Source organism: Trichechus manatus, unplaced genomic scaffold (assembly GCF_000243295.1).
Source record: "Trichechus manatus latirostris isolate Lorelei unplaced genomic scaffold, TriManLat1.0 scaffold00019, whole genome shotgun sequence".
In the NCBI taxonomy this organism is placed as follows: domain Eukaryota; kingdom Metazoa; phylum Chordata; class Mammalia; order Sirenia; family Trichechidae; genus Trichechus; species Trichechus manatus.
In genome coordinates this window covers 6,795,222-6,813,363 of record NW_004443955.1, presented here as the reverse complement: position 1 = coordinate 6,813,363, position 18,142 = coordinate 6,795,222, and the positions used below count along the sequence as shown (strand labels likewise).

Sequence of the window (18,142 nt, the reverse complement as noted above, 5' to 3'; positions counted from 1 at the left end):
GTATACATGTACCAATGTCAATTTTCTTGTTTCAGTGTTGCAATAGTTACATAAGAGGTAAACATTGAGGAAAACTAGGTAAAGGGCACATGCGACCTACGTGTATTACCTTTGAAACTCCCTGTGAATATATGCTTATCTCAAAATAAAGCGTTTAGTCTCACAGATGATAACAAAGCCAACATTCAGATTCCACAGCAACAAAACCCACATTCAGATTCCACAGCATTGTGACTCTGGCCAGCTCCAGCTCAGGGGAAGTTTCTGAGCCATTATAGAGCATGATCCAGGAAGTCTACTAGGTCTAGAAAATGTTCCTCTGGTTATTGCTAGCTGACTCGACACCACCAATTACTCTGTTAACTGTGGTTCTCAAGGTGAATTCACTCTGAAAAAGTGACAATATACCAAGCAAGTCCCACTTGGATGTGAACTGGCAGCATGCAGAGCCAGGCCATTTGCACCGAAAAGAGCATCTCATGGAGGCAACCAAAGATGGTTTCTTTAGTAACACCAAACAAGGAGGAGGAAGCTGATAATGAAGGACGCCCCCCATAGGCTTAGTCTCTTAAATAGGAAGAGGCAGGTATAGCATTCAAAATTTAAAAGCTTTAGGGTGTTGGGCTAATGGGATAGTAGTGTTACATAGCCCTTCATGGAATCCACAATGGATCCTACCATGAGATTCAGAAGAAAGAAATTGCTTGCACTCAGGAAAATTTTGCTTAAGCCCCAAGGATGGATCCACTCTAGGCTTCCTTTCCTAGAGATTCTCTCTGGAAAAGCCAGACCGATTATCCTAACAAACCATTTTCTATGCCCATAGAAATTTCTGGGTTGGGGACAACAGAAAGTAAGAACGTCAGGGTCTTCTCTTTAGGACCATTCCTTCTTAGTATGCCTGGGTTTTCAATACAGAATAGAGGAAGTCTTTGAACGGTCCAGCAGGGGGACTCCTGATCTTGTTTATAAATTCATAGTTAAGGTGTTAGCACATTTCTGACAGCTTCCCCTTGACTCTCAAGTAAGGAAAGTGGGCTGGGGAGGGTTACAACTTACGCGGAAAGTTGGGAACCATCAAACGATGTAAAAAGGGTGAGACATGATGAGGTTTGCACCTCTGTGTAACCATGGTGCAGACCACTGTGGCAGCCAGTGTAGAGGTCTGATTAAGAAGGTAGAGACCACTGAAAAGGCATCTGCCAAGTACAGGCAGGAAGCACTTGCAGCAGGGATGGAGAAAAGGGAGTACACTGACTATTGGAGGTGGTGGAACTGGCGTGACAGGATAACTGATCACATGAGGGAAATGATCCTTAGATTTTCATCTTGAGTTAATAGAGGACTGTATGAAATGGCTCTGCATCCTTTCAAGTACTGTGGTAGTAGATAAGAAAGTTCTAAAAGTTGTGATGTGCCTGTGACACTGATGATAAATTAATCACATGTGGGCTAGATGACTAGTGAAATGGGTGTTACTGAGGCTACAGAGACCCAGCACCTGGTACCTAGAAGGTTCTCAGTCAGTCACAGCTTTAATAATTCATCATTGTTTGCCAACAACGTCACATTGCATGACTTTGACAAGTAATTTGGCCTTTTCTCTGTTGCTCTCAGGAGGAATGGCTTAGAATAAAACTATGTGAAAATTCAGATCATCTTTTTTTTAGGTAGATATCCTAAAATGTTACCTTGTTTATAACTTAGCACACTACACAGCAATACACTGGATTCAGTCACTTAGACAAATATTTTGCAATTTCTCTTCATTCGCAAATCGTACAGCTTCACATGATATGGCATTTATTGAGATAGTTTTATGGCCTTGGTGGGAGTTTGATAGCATCGCTTAAAAATTTCAGGCAAAGATTGTCATGACTGTTCTACAGCATATTTCTGTATGCTCAGTATCCCATTTTCTGTGTGTTGGAGCAAACTGTGGATCATTTTCTAAGGAAACCTTTGGTCTTGTCAGCAGAAACTCCCTGACCACCCTGACACTAGTAGGGTTAGATGGGGAGGGTGGGTGCACGCATACTAATCCATCTGTCTTTTCCACTTCTCATAAGTATTGCTCTTTGTGAAGAAATCTTTGCCTGCACTGCAAGTTATTTTCATTCACTATATTCCCATATATGCAATTTCTGTGTGAAATAGTATTAATATTTTTAAACCTCTTGAAGATGAAGTTGGCTGAATTGATTTCGGGGAGTTGTAGTAATTTATACTTCTATCAGCAGTGTATAAGAGTGCAATTTTCTTAACAATTGTATATAGTTTGGATGTTCCATGAAGTTTTATCCTTTGCCGATTTAACCACAGGAATACTGGCCTAATATTTCTGTCATTAATTATTAATAGGTAGAATAGTTTTCAATGATTATTTGCCATTTGTATTTCTTCTTTCATTTTTATCAGTTGATACTTTTTGCCCATTTATTTACAGAACTTTTGTTATTCTCTACTTTACATTAAAAAGTTTTGTATGACATTTATCAGCATTTTAATTATTTCAGTTAAATGGTTTTTGAATTTGTTTCCACTGCTTTTTACCATGTATTTTCATATATCCCTAGTTTTTGTTTTCTGCCCTCTGCTTTCATGTTAGCTGTTGTTTCTTAACATTGAATATTTGGCTAATTGAGTTTTTTTAACACCTTAACATGAAGAAAACAAAAATCTTCACAACTGGACCAGTAAGCAATGTCATGATAAACAGAAAATATAGAAGCTTTCAAGGATTTCATTTTACTTGGATCTACAGTCAACATCTATGGAAGCAGCAGTCAAGAAATCAAATGACGTATTTCATTGGGAAAATTTGCTGCAAAAGATCTCTTTGAAGTTTTGGAAAGCAAACATATCACCTTGAGGACTAAGGTATGCCAGACCCAAGTCATGGTTATTTTCATTTGCTTTATATGCATGTGAAAGCTGGACAGTGAATAAGGAAGAATTGATGTATTAGAATTATGGTATTGGCAAAGAATATTGAATATACCATGGAATGCCAGAAGAACGAACAAATCTGTCCTGGAGAAGTACAGCCAGAATGCTCCTTAGAAGAGAGGATGGCAAGACTTCATCTCACATACTTTGGACATGTTATCAGGAAGGACCAGTCCCTGGAAAAGGGCATCATGCTTGGTAAGGTAGATGTCTAAAAGGAGGAAGACCCTCAACGAGATAGATTAACACAGTGGCTGCCAACAATGAGCTCAAACATAGCAACAATTGTGAAGATGGTGCGGGATCAGGCAGTATTTAATTATGTTGTACACAGGGTCACTATGAGTGGGAATGGACTCAATGGCACCTAATAACAACATTGGTAATAAAAAAATTTAAATTTTTCTTATTATCTTTCATTACAATTTGATCAAATTCAAACTTAAGGCCTTGGCATTACTTAAAGAAGGTTATTAGATTTATATATGTGAATGAGATATGTGCTGTGGAGAATTAAGAATGAAAAATAGTCCTTTCTACCTTGGGAATAGAGCCACACCTTAAGTGTGGCACTAAAGTCATATGATGCTATTTTCCATATTTTGCTACACAAAGAACAGGAGTTGGAAGAAACTCTAGAAAATAGTAAATAAACAAACAATAAGAAATATTAGATCCATATGCCTAGCTAAGCCTCTTTGGAAGTAGATCTCAGTTGGGGCAAGGCTGTTCCCTTAAATGGGTATTTGGAACTATGGGAGACATTTTTGTTGTTGCCTTCAAAATAATTATCAGTTGATTGTGGGAAGATGCAAAGGATTCTTGAATCCAAGGAGTTCAGAAGAACTCTTCCATGTTTCTGGAGTACCTGTCTACTTGGACAGCTGGATGAAGATATCCTGCAACAAGGCAGGTCGTGGGAATCGGGAGCTGAGGGGAGTGTTGGGCAAATCTTAGAGCTCAGCTGCTTCTGTGCCCAGGGTGGACTCGGTCCTGTGAGTACCAGTCCTACTCAAGCTCAGCTTACTAGGAGGCAGTGGCTACAGGACCAAGGACAGAAATCATTCATGCTTGGGTAGGACTTGGAGAAGATGGTCACTTTTGTCTATGATATAAAAGAAAAGAAGGAACTTTTGGGCACAGATATAGGTAAAATTATAGGCAAAGGTTATGAAGCAAACAGGCTAATTAGTATTTGGTGTGTGAAGTCAAGCCCTGCAGCACCATTGGCAGCAGCTGGCTGGAGCCAACCATCATCAGGAGGGATCGAAAGGACACAGTGCCACTAGGGGGCGGAAGAATTCCACCATCGCCCTTTCCCACCTCTGGGACTTTAGAAAGCAGCAAGATTTTGGTCAGGTTCCCTGATTCTATTAGGATGGCAGAAGTGGCTAGTGGAGCAGATGCTCAATGTTCACATGAGGAGAGTAGTAACTTCAGAACAGTCCTTTTCTATACATCAGCCTGATGTGTGCAGGGATTTCTTTCCAGAAAGCAGTCTGACCCGTGCCTTCTCACCACCCACACCAGGCCTTACACCATGGCCGTCTGTGGTTACTTAACAACTTCAGCCATTGCCACCTGACTGCCCTGGTATTTTAGGATTGACCCCCCAGGGACTTCCCCTAACAAAAAGACTTCCATGTAGCTAGAAATTCTACCAGCTGCAATCTGCAGGTTCACTGAAGCCTGATTTTTCCTCTCTCTGTTTAAGGCTGAGCATTTTGCAAGGAGCATGTTTCTACCCCAGAATCAGTATGTTGATAAAAACTTTAACTCCAAAACCCATTTCCCTGGTCTCCTTTGAAACCCCAAATTCCCTGGGCATACCAGTGTCCCCTCAGGCCATTTCTTCATAAGAGTAACAAACCTGTGATACTGCAGGCAGATGGTCCTGCTTTTCCACATAACCTCAAAGAAATGTTCTGCTTTATTTTAAAGCTTTACTGATTAAGCATTGACACATGCAGTAAAATTCATATTATTGAGCCGTAGACCTTCACCTGTAAAATGGGGATATTAATGCTTATTTTGAAGAATTATTGTGAGAATTTAATTGGATGAGATATTTAACCCCTTTTTGATCCAGTCTCACCAACTTAGGAAATTTTGCCTGAAGTATATAACCCAACTTAACCGTTGGTTTAATGGGAACCTTATGTTTTATCACCCATTATTATAAGGATGCATGTAGCCCTCTCTTTGGAAAAGAGCTTCATCCCTGTGATTTTTACTATCACTTATAGTAGTGTTGGTATTCATGTCTATTCAGAGTGTATAGCCAAATGCGGCTCCCATCATCTGGAATACAAATTAGAAAAAAGACAAGGAATTCCAATGTTATGCTGAAAGTATATATATATATATATATATAGATATTTATTTTCTGCAGACAAATTTTACTGGTGAGTCATTTTAACTTTCAAAGAACAGCCTAATTCAATACTACATAGTCTGTACCAGCATGAGATGGATAGCTTCTCAGTTCGTTTCACAAAGCCAGCACAACTCTGATACAAAAACATAACAATTATAACACAAAACAGGAAATCACAGATCTCACTTAAAAATATAGATGCAAAAATGCCAAATAGAACAGTAGCCAATTGAAACCAACACCACATTAAAGTATACAAAGCTTTGGCAGTTAGAAAACCAAATTGATAATCCAAATTTACACACATAGAACTGGAACATAAACACCAGAAACAAAATGTTTCCCAACCTGTCAGTGGCTTCTGGCTGGGGACCCAAAAAAGAACAATCTCAGCTACACCTCACTAGCGGGGAGGGGAACTGCTGGTGGGGCCACCGGTGTTATCACCTGCTCCAGCCTCATCGTCTTCCAAATCTTCAGATTCACATTCTGCCAGTGCTTCCAGGTAATGGAATGGCCAACACCGTGGATCCCTCTTATGGAGCCTGGCCACAAACCTGAGGACAAGCATCTTGCTGGTTTCAAGGAATGCTCGAGGGCCCCAGAGGAACTCATATTCTGCTGGCTCAGTGTGGGGGATTCGCCTGTACTCTAAGTACCTCTGCCTGACAAACACCTCCGTGATGAGCTTGTTTGTATTTCCAAAGAGACCGTGTGTCTCCTGGGTATCCAACCCTAACTTGGACAGAAAATCAAAGATAAGATGCTCCCTGACACAATTGCCTCTCATGAAAATAAGACTCAGGACCACCATCAGGAGTCCAAGCTTGGGCGTGTCTAAATATGATGCCACTGGCTCATCTTTATGATGGCCCAACTTGTTGATGATAATATAAGAGTGGTTTTTTTGATCAATTTCCTTCAATTGATAGCCAAAAGCACACTCTAACTTATGGTTGGCTCGGCTGATGATATCCAAGCACTCATCTTTATATTCACGGATAATGACTTTCACCATCTCTGAGCGCTTGATGGGCACCTTGGCTTGGTCCTTGACCAAGAGGAACTGTACCAATGCATTTGCTCTCTCATCCAAGGGAGACAATGGCTGAGTCTCCAACTTGGGCTCATCCTGGGTGGCACCAAGTCCCTGAGAGAGACTTGGGACCTCAGAGAAGATCACTGGCTCAGGGTTCCCTGAGCTTTCCCACAGGTTCAGAACATTTGAGGTGCTTGGACACTCCCAGGCACTCAGAGCCAAGGAGGTGCTGGGTCCTTCCCAGCCACTCAGGATCCTGGAGGTACTGGGGCCCTCCCAGCCACTCAGGCCACAGGAGATGCTGGGGCCCTCCCAGTCACCCAGGACCTGGAGGGGGCTTTGGCCCTCCCAGTCACTCAAGTTCAGATTGTCCCAGGGCCTTGGGGCCTGCCAGTCATGTAGGGCCAACATGTGACCACTGCTGTCTTCTTGGGCATTCAGATGCTTCTTCTTCCGGGCAACTTTGCCTGAGCGGCGCTGCTGGGAGATCTTAGAGGCCCCGTCGTTGGTGGTTGTTGCCTGGGGGGCAGCTGCTGAGGCCATCAGGAAGCTGGATGCTGCCTTTGATGCCTTTGAGACATTGGAGTTGGGCCGAGGAACCCAGGAAACAGCAGGCAGGGCTTCTGCACAGGCAAATGGATCCTGCAGAGCAAGTGGCAGTGACTTTGGGGTCTCTGAGGTGACAGATGGACCCTTAAAGGTAACAGAAGAAGCAAAGTGGACCTGGGAGGTAGCTGGAAAGACCCTTGAGGTGGCAGTAAAGGTCTCTGCAGGTAAGTTTTTCCAGGCAGTTGGCAGGTGTGCCCTGGCAGCTGGCACTGCCCTTGGGGCACAAAAAGTGGCAGCGAAGATCATGCGGTCCTTTGAAGGAGCCCTGCGCTCCTTTGAAGAGGTCCTGCGCTCCTTGGAGGAGGCCCTTTGGTCTACCGAAGAGGCCCTGGATTCTCCGGATGGGGGAGTCATCAGTGATTTAGCCGAGCCCAGGTGAAAATTTGCTGCCTCTAAGGAGGCTGCAGGCTTGGCCTGCATGGCTCCAGGCGGGGCCTGCCAGGAGGGCTGGAGCTGCAGGGTAGGCAGCTCTGCTTGCGGGCCCGAGGACTGGGCCTGCTGGGTGGGTAGCTGGATTTGCAGGGCCTTCTGGGAGGGCGGAGCCCCCTGAAAGGGCTGCTCCAGCTGGACCAGCTGCGGACCCTGCCTCTGGGCCTCCTGGGCAGGCAGGGACTGCCAAAAGTGAGCGGGGGCCTTCGGGGCTGGCCAGGCCAGCGACTGGGCCTGCTGCACCTCCTGGAACTCCATAGACGTTGGCATCTCTTGTGGCACTGGGGCTTGGCCCTTGGGGGCCTGCCAGATGATGGGCGGGCAGTGCGCGATCTGCTGGGCTGAAGACTGGGCCTGGGGCGCCTGCACCTGCGGGACTGCCTGCACCTGCGGGGCCGCCTGCACCTGCGGGGCCGCCTGCACCTGCGGGACCGCCTGCACCTGCGGCACCGTCTGCACCTGCGGCACCGTCTGCACCTGCGGGACCGCCTGCACCTGCGGCACCGCCTGCACCTGCGGCACCGCCTGCACCTGCGGGACCGTCTGCACCTGCGGCACCGCCTGCACCTGCGGGACCGCCTGCACCTGCGGGACCGCCTGCACCTGCGGCGCCGCCTGCACCTGCGGAGCCGCCTGCACCTGCGGGGCCGTCTGCACCTGCGGGGCCGGCAGCCGGGCCTGCGGGGCCTGCCTCAGAGGTGGAGGGGGCGGAAGGGCCTGCCAGAGATGCGGCGGGGTCGCCAGGACCTGCGGCGCTGGCCGGATGGGCGGTGGAGCCTGGCGGATCAGCGGAGGGGCCTGGCGGATCTGGGGTGGGGTCCGGCGCACCGGCGGCGGGCCGGGCCGGATGGGTGGCGGGCCTGGTCGGATGGGCGGAGGGCCCTGGCGCACGGATGGAGGCGCCTGCCAAGCAATCGCTGGGGCTTGCCAGGTGACCTGCGTGGTCTGCCAGCCTAGGGGTGTGGCTTGCCAGCCTTGTGGAGGGGCTTGCCAGCCAGGCGAGGTGGCCTGCCAGCCTGGGGGCGTGGTCAGCTGCGCCTGTGTGGCCTGCGGGCCCTGGGGAACCTGCGGAGGAGCCCTTATAACCTGAGACTGGATTTGCAGGATCAGAGGCTGAGACTGTGGGGCCCAAGAAGCCAGAGGCTGTGCAGGTGGGGCCGCCGGCTGCGCCATTGGGGCCCCTGAAGCTGGAGGCTGGGTGATCGGAGCTCTGGAACCTGGAGGATGGATCATCAGAACGCCAGGACCTGGAGGCTTGGCCATCGAGACCACTGGAGGCGGAGGCTGGGTCATCAAGGCTCCTGGAGGTGGATGCTGAGCCATTGGAGTTCCCGGCGCTGGAGACTGGACCATCAGGACTCCCGGAGTCAAAGGCTGGGCCATCAGGACTCCCGGAGCTGGAGGGTGGGCCATCGGGGTCCCCGGCGGGGGAGGATGGGCCATCGGTGTCCCCGGCGGGGGAGGGTGCGCCATCGGTGTCCCCGGAGGGGGAGGATGGGCCATCGGGGTCCCCGGCGGGGGAGGATGGGCCATCGGTGTCCCCGGCGGGGGAGGGTGCGCCATCGGTGTCCCCGGAGGGGGAGGATGGGCCATCGGGGTCCCCGGCGGGGGAGGATGGGCCATCGGGGTCCCCGGAGGGGGAGGATGGGCCATCGGGGTCCCCGGAGGTGGAGGATGGGCCATCGGGGTCCCCGGAGGTGGAGGATGGACCATCGGCGTCCCCGGAGGGGGAGGGTGGGACATCGGAGTCCCGGGAGCTGAATGATGGACCATAAGAACTCCAGGAGCTGGAGGCTGGGCCATCGGAGCTCCCGGAGGGGGAGGAGGATGGACCATCAGGACTCCAGGAGTCGGAGGCTTGCCCATCGGGCCTCCCAGAGGGGGAGGCTGGACCATCTGGGCCCCTAGGGCCGGAGGTTGGGCCATCGGAGCCACTGGGGCTGGCGGCTGGCCCTGTGGGGCCTCCCAGGCAGGCTGAGGTGCCTGCCAAGCGGCCAATGAAGCCTGCAAGTCAATAGGAGGTGGATCCCAAGGGACTGGTGGGGCCCGGGAGGAGGCGGGCGGAGCCCGCATCAGAACCGTAGGGCGGCTATAGACCGGTGGCTTCGGGGCCTCAATAGGAGGACTCGAATCACCCAGATTCTTACTTAGCTGCGACATGTCCCTTTGCTCTGACAGCTGGTGGGCCTTTTCTTCGGACAGCTGCTGGGCCTTTTCCTCCAGAGAGAAGAGAATGCCTACGTGGCTGCTCAGAGGCTCCCTCCCTGCTGACTGCTGAATAGGAAGTGAGTGCTTCTCTCTCTGCAGCTTTCCGCAGTAAGGAGGAGGGGGGAAGGGGGCTCAATCCCGCCCCCTTCCCCGCCCCCGACCACCACAAGTGGATAGAGCATAGGGGCGTCTACCAGAAGTCCTGGCTGACACAAGATCCCTTCTCACTGTGTCCAGTCCCCAAATGCAGCCTGCTCAGCCTCTCCATGGATGTTTTCACAGGGGAGTGACAGGGACAGATCTATGTTTTAGAAAGATAACTGTACTGCAGTGTGTAGTGGGGACAGACCACTGGGAACATGGAAGGCATCCAAGAGGGGGGAGATGGTGTGACCAGTGCTCTGATAGGAGCTGGAGGATGTAAGAAGTACATATAGGTACAGAGATTTGGGAGGTAGAATAGGTAGCTATTATAATTTAATGTAGGAGTAAAGGAGATGCAGAAGGCATGCATGTCTCTATCCTGGGAAAGTGGGAAGTTGTTGATGCCCATTTACTCTCTTAGAGACACAGTGGGAGGCACATGGGGAGATACTTTGATGAGTATTGATTGGGACATTGGGCATTTAAATTGTTGTGGGACCTATCAGGAGAGAGGCTCTGTAGGCACACTTGTATATGGTCTGGGGCTCAGAAGATGCCTGGGCTAGGAGTCAAAGATGGTCACATCTCCTTAAAATAAAGCTGTGGGAGTGTATGTATTATAGAAGCAAAGTGTTTAGAGTGAAAAGTATAGAGGCCAAGAAACTCCTGAGAAAGGTCTTGAAGACTACAGGAAGAGAAAAGGGATCGCCAAGAGTAGAGAGAGTAAGAAAGAAATCCTAGAAATTAGTATGTGCCAGAAATTAATAGAAGACAGCATTTTTTAGTATGGGGAAAACTTCCGGAATGGCTGGAATGAGAGATGGAGTGGGTTTCTTGTTGGTGTTCACCAGTTGTGGAGCAGAAGATAAATTGTGATAATGAAAACAAACAAACAAAAATATCACTAAAAACTAATAACGAATGAATAGACCCAAAATTGATACTTAGGAAAGTAGACAAAGAGTAAAATGCAAAATTTCTGGGAAATCAACTCATGGGAAAAAAATTTAAAAAATAAAGAAAACAAACTTGTTACTATTGAATCAATTCCAACTCATAGCGACCCTATAGGACAGAGTAGAACTGTCCCATAGGATTTCCAAGGCTGTAATCTTTACAGAAGCAGACTGCCACATCTTTTTTTCTGTGGGAAAGCTGATGGGTTCGAACTGCTGACCTTTGTATTAGCAGCCAAGCACTTAACTACTGCATCACCAGGGCTCCTCTCAAGGAAAAAAAATCCACTTAAAATGGGACAGATGATGTATTAACAGATAAAGCAGAAGATATCAAAAATATTGGATAAGACTATACTACTTATACTATGAGACTATACCAGAATGTTCCTTAAAAGCAAGGATGGCAAGACTTCGTCTCACGTACTTTGAACATGTTATCAGGAGGGACCACTCCCTAGAGAAGGACATTATGCTTGGTTAAGTAGAGAGTCAGAGAAAGAGAGGAAGACCCTCAATGAGATGGATTGACACAGCGGCTACAACGATGAGCTCAAGCATAGCAATGATTGTGAAGACGGCACAGGACTGGCAGTGTTTCCTTCTGTTGTACATAGGGTTGCTATGAGTTGGGACCTACTCAACGGCACCTAACAGCAACAGTATACTTTTTGCTGAAAGGAAGTGACAGTCTATGTTTAGTTGGGCAGCTTTTAGAAAATATAAAATATCCAGTTGTTATCGAGTCGACTCTGACTCATGACAACACCACGTGTGTGAGAGTAGAACTGTGCTCCATAGGGTTTTCAATAGCTGATTTTTCAGAAGTAGATCACCAGGCCATTCTTCCAAGGTGTCACTAGGTGGATTTGAACCTCCAGCCTTTTTCTGCTAACCATTTGCACCACCCAGGGAAAATATATGAAAAGTAATATGAACATCAAGGGTGATGAGTAGAGGAATGTTCAAAGCTTAGGGTAAGAGTCCAGAGTAACAAAAAAAGTGGAAGATGTCTCAAGGGGGCAGAAGAGGATGATGAAGGGCATACCCTGATCCTGTTGAGGTACCTTCAACCAAACCCATTGCCGTCGAGTTGATTTCAACTCATAGCGCCTCTATAGGACAAAGTAGAATTGCCCCACAGGGTTTCCAAGGAGTGCCTGGTGGATTCAGACTGCTGACCTTTTGGTTAGCTGCCGAACTCTTAACCACTACATCACCCAGGGTTTCCATCTTCAACCAGTGTCCCTCAAATTTGGTAATTTGTAGTTCCCAAATGAAGGCATTATACACTCCCAAGGGAGCATATTGTCTTTAATAATGAGAGAAAAATTTAAGGGTGGTATTTTGCCTTAGTTTCCTGGTGCTACCATAACAGAAATACCACAAGTGTGTGGCTTTATAGAACTCAAATTTATTTTATCATAGTTCTGGAGGTTAAAAGCCCAAATAAGTTTTTGGCTATGTCATTCCTTCCTTGTTAGTAGCTCTGTCTGTTTCTTGGCATTCCTTGGTTTACAGATGATCTTCACAGGGCATCTGTCTTCCCACATATGTGTGTCTCTGTGTCTGTTTTGGTCTTTTTATAATTCAGAAGTGATTAGGTTTAGGATACACTCTACACTGCTATGACCTGATTAACATAACAAAAGAAAAAGCATTTTCTAAAGATTACATCCACAGGTACAAGGGCCAGGGAGGGGTTCAACAGATATTTTTTAGGGGATACAATTTGATCTATAATAAGTTTCAGTGGCTTTTCTGGCAATTGAAGGGATGGGAAGCCAGGGTTGTTATCTCCCAGGAACATCTTGCTTTTCAAATGCAAGTGGCTCATTCAGGGTACCTGAAGATATGTCACTCTTGTGTGTACCCAAGAAGGCTCTTCACTGCTTGGGCACATGATATGGCACACAGGAAGTTGCTTCTACAGAATGGGTACTGCTATGTTTTGTGTTTTCCAGGAGCCTCCTTGGTGTTAATAACCCATTTTAATATAGGACTTTGAACTTTCATAGGGGTTTAGAGACACTTCAGTGGGGACAGCTTTATACACATAGTCATGTAGTGCTGTTCTAACAGAAATACCACAAGTGGATGGCTTTAACAAAGAGAAATTTATTTTCTCACAGTCTGGTAGGTTACAAGTCCAAATTCAGGACATCAACTCCAGGGGAAGGCTTTCTCCGTTGGCTCTGGATGAAGTTCCTTGTCATCAGTCTTCCCTGGTTCTGGGAGCTTCTCTGCGCTGGAATCTCAGGTCCAAAGGACACGCTCTGCTCTTGGCACTAGTTTCTTGGTGGTCTGAGGTTCCCATGTGTCTCTGCTCACTTCTGTCTTTTATATCTCAAAAGAGATTGGCTTAAGACACTGTCTAATCTTGTAGACTTCATCAGTATAACTGCTGCTAATCCATCTTATTACATCATAGTGATAGAGTTTACAACACATAAGGAAATCACATCAGATTACAAAATGGTACACAATCATACAATTCTGGGAATCATGTCTCACCCAAGTTGACAGATAGTTTTGGGGACACAGTTCAATCCATGACACAGACTTTGCCTCATAGGAGTTTGTCATTGTGGATGACTTTGGGACAGTCAGTCTATTTACCGGTCTGTGTAATTTCTACCTTAACTAAAGCTTACTTCTTCTCTAATTCAAAGGTGTAAAGTCATCAGAAATTGAATTCTTCCATTAACTGTTTCTTTTTCATGATTATGACTGTTCTGATCCTTAGTCCCCCATTATGTGGGTCATCCCACACAATAAATGGCTACCAGTAAGACCGGATTGTTCTCACTGGTGTTGGAGTTGAATGAGTAATACGATATCAACTCCCACTAAACCCAGCCTATGAATGGAGCCCTAGTTTATACCTATAGGAAATACAGCAGCTAGAAAGAAAGTACCAAGAATGTGCAGGGAAAAAATGTGTGGATGTTATTTGAGGTGGAAGGTAATCAAGTCAACCATCATCACCTTTGCAACTCCTTGGTACATTCTTGAACTAGGGGATAAAAACTGAGACATAAGTATCCAGTTATTCTGTTGGGACCAGTAAAACCAGTTGCTGTTGAGTTCATTCCAACTCATGGTGAACCCATGTGTGTCAGAGTAGAACTGTGCTCCTTAGGGTTAAAAAGGCTAATTTTTTTGGCAGTAGATAGCCAGGCCTTTCTTTCAAGGTACCTCTGGGTGGACTCGATCCTCTAACTTTTTGATTTGCAGTTGAGCACATTAACCATTTCCACCACCCAGGGACTCCCGTTGGGGCCAGTAAAGGTAGGTATACTGAGGTTATTCTATCCATGAAAGTACATCTGCCTGTTTTAGATAATCAGTGCTCTCAGACCCAGAGCACTTGACTGTCTCAGCCTAGGTATTCAGAAATTACCTACCCCCAACATCAAATAGACCTGAGGAACCAAGAGACATATAGCCCCTTTGTGTAAAATGTCTGCCTTAATAACAGCAAGACTCAATACTGCCCTGAGTCCAGTGGGGTATTTGGACCATAGGTTTTAAATCCATCACACACCCATTGCCGCTGAATCATTCCGACTCACAGCAACCCTATTGATAAGAGTAGAACTGCTCCATAGGATTTCCAGGGAGTGGCTGGTGGATTCAAACTGCCATTCTTTTGGTTAGCAGCTGAACGCTTAACCACTGCACCACCAGGGCTCTGACAGACCTTAAATAGGTTTCCAAAAATCCTCCTTCTCCCTGTGGTGCTGTTGCCAGACCAAGTGGGTCCCTGTCCGATGCGCTGTAAAGCCAAGAGACAAGACACACCAAGTTTTGAAGAAAGAGAAAGTAGTTTATTGCAGAGCAGCAATGCAAGGAGTTCAGGAGGCTTGCCCAGATCTGGCTCCCCAAGCAGGGGCTAAGCTACAGCCTTTATTGGGATTCTAATCCAGGAAGTTATACATATTCATCAATTTTCTGGGAAATCTCATACATAGGTAATTTGGCGGAGAAAGTTTATGTGCAATGGTCATATGTCACATGTCCAGGCTAGATGTGGTTTAGGCTGGTTCTTGTTTACCACTCTGGCCTTGGTTTCTCTAAACACCTGGTATTTTTCTGCAAAACAAGCTAACAAAGTGGTTAAGCAAGTGGTATGGGGGAGGTTAGATAAGAAACAGAAATACACTGGGGTGATTGAGGTGCAGGCCTTAGCTTCAGTTTCCCCCTTGAGTTGTTACTGTTCCACATTCTTGGGGAACTGGGGCGATGACAACTCTAGCTTCTTCCTGCTATTTAGGGGTGAAGCTGGTGGAACCAGCTGGCTTTTAACTGAAGGTATTTTCAGGGATTGAGGAATTGGAAAGCGGCTGGTACTTGAGGTCTTTAGGGTTTTGCAATACCATCATCCCAGCTGCTTGCAGCCTTTTGGAAATAAATTTGGCAAGGAAGTTTAGTAGACAGGGCCCAAATATTAGAAGCAGGATTATACACACAACAGGTCCTATCAGAGGTAGAAACCAGGTTAGACTGGGAAGCACTTGTTTGATTTCTTCCCAAATTTTATTGTTTGATGGCTTTTTTTTTAATTAAAATTATGTAGCCAGGATGCCTGTTCGTATACCCGTTTCACTTTTATCTCTGTTTCCTGATGAGTTTACAAAGGTGCAACAGGAGAAGTGTGTGACTGTGTACACTCCTCCTTGTTCAGCTAGAAGGAAGTCTAAGGCTATTTTGTGGTCAAGGACAACTTTAATTACAGAATCTAGGCTCTTTTGGATGTTCTGTATGGCTTTCTCTGTAGAAAAAGCCAAGCTCTCGATGGTGATGATGAGATTTCAGATGGTAGCTTTATGATATGCAAATCCACTCCAAGGAGCTAGGAAGCCGATAGCACCTCGTATGCCAGCTAGAATTAGACCTAGAGCATGCATTTTCTGAGTTTCTTGAGGGAATTTTGGGGAGGTTGACTGGAAAACTGTAAGGGAGTGAGACCCTATAATATGTCTCAGGGTGTACCTATCAACTACACTCCAGCTATCTAGGCAGAGGGTAGCCCAGAACTGATCATTTCTTATGGTGGCTAGGGGGCTCTCAGTCTCTTATCAGTTTGACTTGTTTAAACACAGCATAAAGAAACAAAAAGGCAAACAGTGTATATAATACAATGAACAAGATCAAGAGTTAGTTTGAGATTGGATCTACACAGGAGGGTGTTTTACAAACAAGTGTTTAGGTTTTTAATAGGTTTGTAAGTCTAGTTCTCACAGTTCTGGTGAGTTTGATCCTCTATATCTGGTGGAACAGTTTTCTTTACTCGGGTACTGTGGATCTAAGCTTTAAGACCACTGAGCTTGACAGAGGTCAGAGTTGCTAGTAACACCTCAAAAGTACTGGTCTACTTTTGTTGGGGAGGATTCAACTTCCATGCTTTTAGGAAGACCTAATCACCAGGCTGGAATGGGTACAGGGGCACTTCTGGTTCAGGTGGGATCCTCAGGGGTGCATACCTGTGGAGAGAAGACAGAGTCATCCAAAGAGACTGCAAGTATTTAGTAACTTGATAATTTTCAACCTCCTGGAGGGTGGTTGGTCATTATTAAGGCAAGCTGGTTGGTTATATTGGGGTTCTCTAATAAAGGGCGCTGGTATAATAGCTCAAATGGGCTAAGTTTCTGTTTGCCTCTAAGAGCAGACAGAATTCTCAAGAGGACCATAGGTAGTGTCTGTCTATACCAACTTGATCTTTTGGCACATCTTTGCTAGGTTTCTCTTTAGAGTCTGGTTAGCCTGAGGGATGATTTCGTTCAGGAGGTGCTTCACAACTTTGGTGCCCTTTTCAGTCCTTCAAGGAAAAGCTTCAACCCAGTTAGTAAAGCTGTTGATAAAAACTAGCAGATATCTGCCTGCCAGTCACCTCCAGGCATTGCTCCAGTTTGCTGGATGCCTGGGGGCGCTTCAGCAGTGTTCTTGGGATTTATTTTTTGCACAGGTGGGGCAGCTCTTTACCACTGTTGAAATAGTGGTGTGGACCTTTGGTCCAATTAAATGTCACTTAACCCAATCATATAGTCCATCACATCCATAATGAGTGGACTAGTGGGCTCTGTGTAGGGTAGGGAGCGTGAGTTTTGATAGAATGAAAATCTTTCCAGGTGGATGTACGGCCATCCATCCTTGTTTAGAGTGTCCCCGCCCAGGTCTTGGCAATGTTTTTATCTTGCTGGGAATAGTCCAGGTGAGGTCACGTGGTCGTAACTCTAAATGGGAAGTAGCAGGGCTATTATGACAGGTTTCTGTTGGATTGTAGCTTTCTTTGCTGCTGTATCTGTTTCATAATTACCTTCGGCCACCGTGGTGTCCCCTTTCTGATGCTTTTGCAGTGTACCGTTGCTACTTGAGTGGGTAAGAGAACCGCTCGTAGAAGTTGTAAGCTCTGTTGAAAATATTTAATGTCCTTACCTCCTGTTGTTAGGAGACCTCTTTCCTTTCACATTGCCCTCTGTGTATGCAATACCCCAAATATGTACTTGGAATCAATATAAATAGTTGTTCGCATACCTTTGGTGATTCTAAGGACCTGCAGCATGGCAATGAGCTTGGCCTTCTGGGCAGAAGTACCTGGGAGAAGTGTGTTAGCCTCTAGAACCTCTTCTAAAGTGATCACCACATATCCAGCTTTTTTTTCCTCCTTCCATGTAACTGTTTCCATTGGTGAACAGTTTAAGGCTGTAACTGGCGATGAATAGGTCGTCCATGTATTGGAGGAGGACATCTGGTTAAGGTCAGTTGTCTCCGTTCTTGGTCTAAAGCTGATCTGAAAAGAGTAGGGATGTTTTTAAAGTCCTGTGGGAGGACTTGCCAGCACAACGGCTGTGTTTGTCTGTTCCTGGGTCTTCCCACTCAAAGGTGAAGATTTCTTGACTTTTTTTCCTCCACTTGGGTGTAAAGAAGGCATCTTTCAGGTCTAGCACAGTGAACGTGGAAAAGGTAGGCGAAAAAGTCAACAGCAGGGTATACCGGTTGAGGACTGTGGGTGGACTGTGATGGTTACTGGGTGACAGCTCGCAGATCCTGAACGAACCAGCATTCTCTGTTTTTCTTCTTCACCAGCAGGATGTGGATGTTGAACTGTGACTGACACAGTCTGAACAGTCCGTGTTTCAGGTATCTGATCACGATTTTGCCTAGTGCCTGTCAGGCTTCAGCTTGGATGGGATACTGCTTAAGTCTTGGGGAACAATACCAGGTAACAATTCAATGACAATGGGAGAGACATTTTTTGTTCTCCCCAGTATTTTGTTGGGCCATACCTATGGCACTATTGTATCTCTGATATCTGGATCAACTAACCTTTGGTAATGTTCTTCTTTCCCGGAATTAGTTGGTGTCCCAGTGGTGAGAACCATTTGTAACTGCCTCCTGTTTTTTTGCAAATGAAGGAGTATGTTGAAG

At 46.4% G+C, this 18,142-nt stretch overlaps 1 protein-coding gene across 1 annotated transcript; it reads right to left on the bottom strand.

The window, feature by feature from the left end:
* Positions 1-5,729: 5,729 nt before the first annotated feature.
* On the bottom strand, positions 5,730-9,563 carry MAGEL2 (MAGE family member L2). The gene is made up of 2 exons (XM_004372677.1): positions 8,007-9,563; positions 5,730-7,802 (listed from the first exon to the last, which is right to left on the bottom strand). The coding sequence occupies exons 1-2, from the start codon at positions 9,561-9,563 to the stop codon at positions 5,730-5,732; spliced, it is 3,630 nt and encodes a 1,209-aa protein (XP_004372734.1).
* Positions 9,564-18,142: the final 8,579 nt, after the last annotated feature.

Coding starts and splice junctions, on each gene's coding strand:
- MAGEL2 (XM_004372677.1), bottom strand. CDS start 9,563: ATGTCGCAGCTAAGTAAGAATCTGGGTGATTCGAGTCCTCCTATTGAG. Junction 7,803..8,006: donor AGGTGCAGGCGGCGCCGCAG/GTGCAGGCGGTC, acceptor CCGCAGGTGCAG/GCGGCCCCGCAGGTGCAGGC.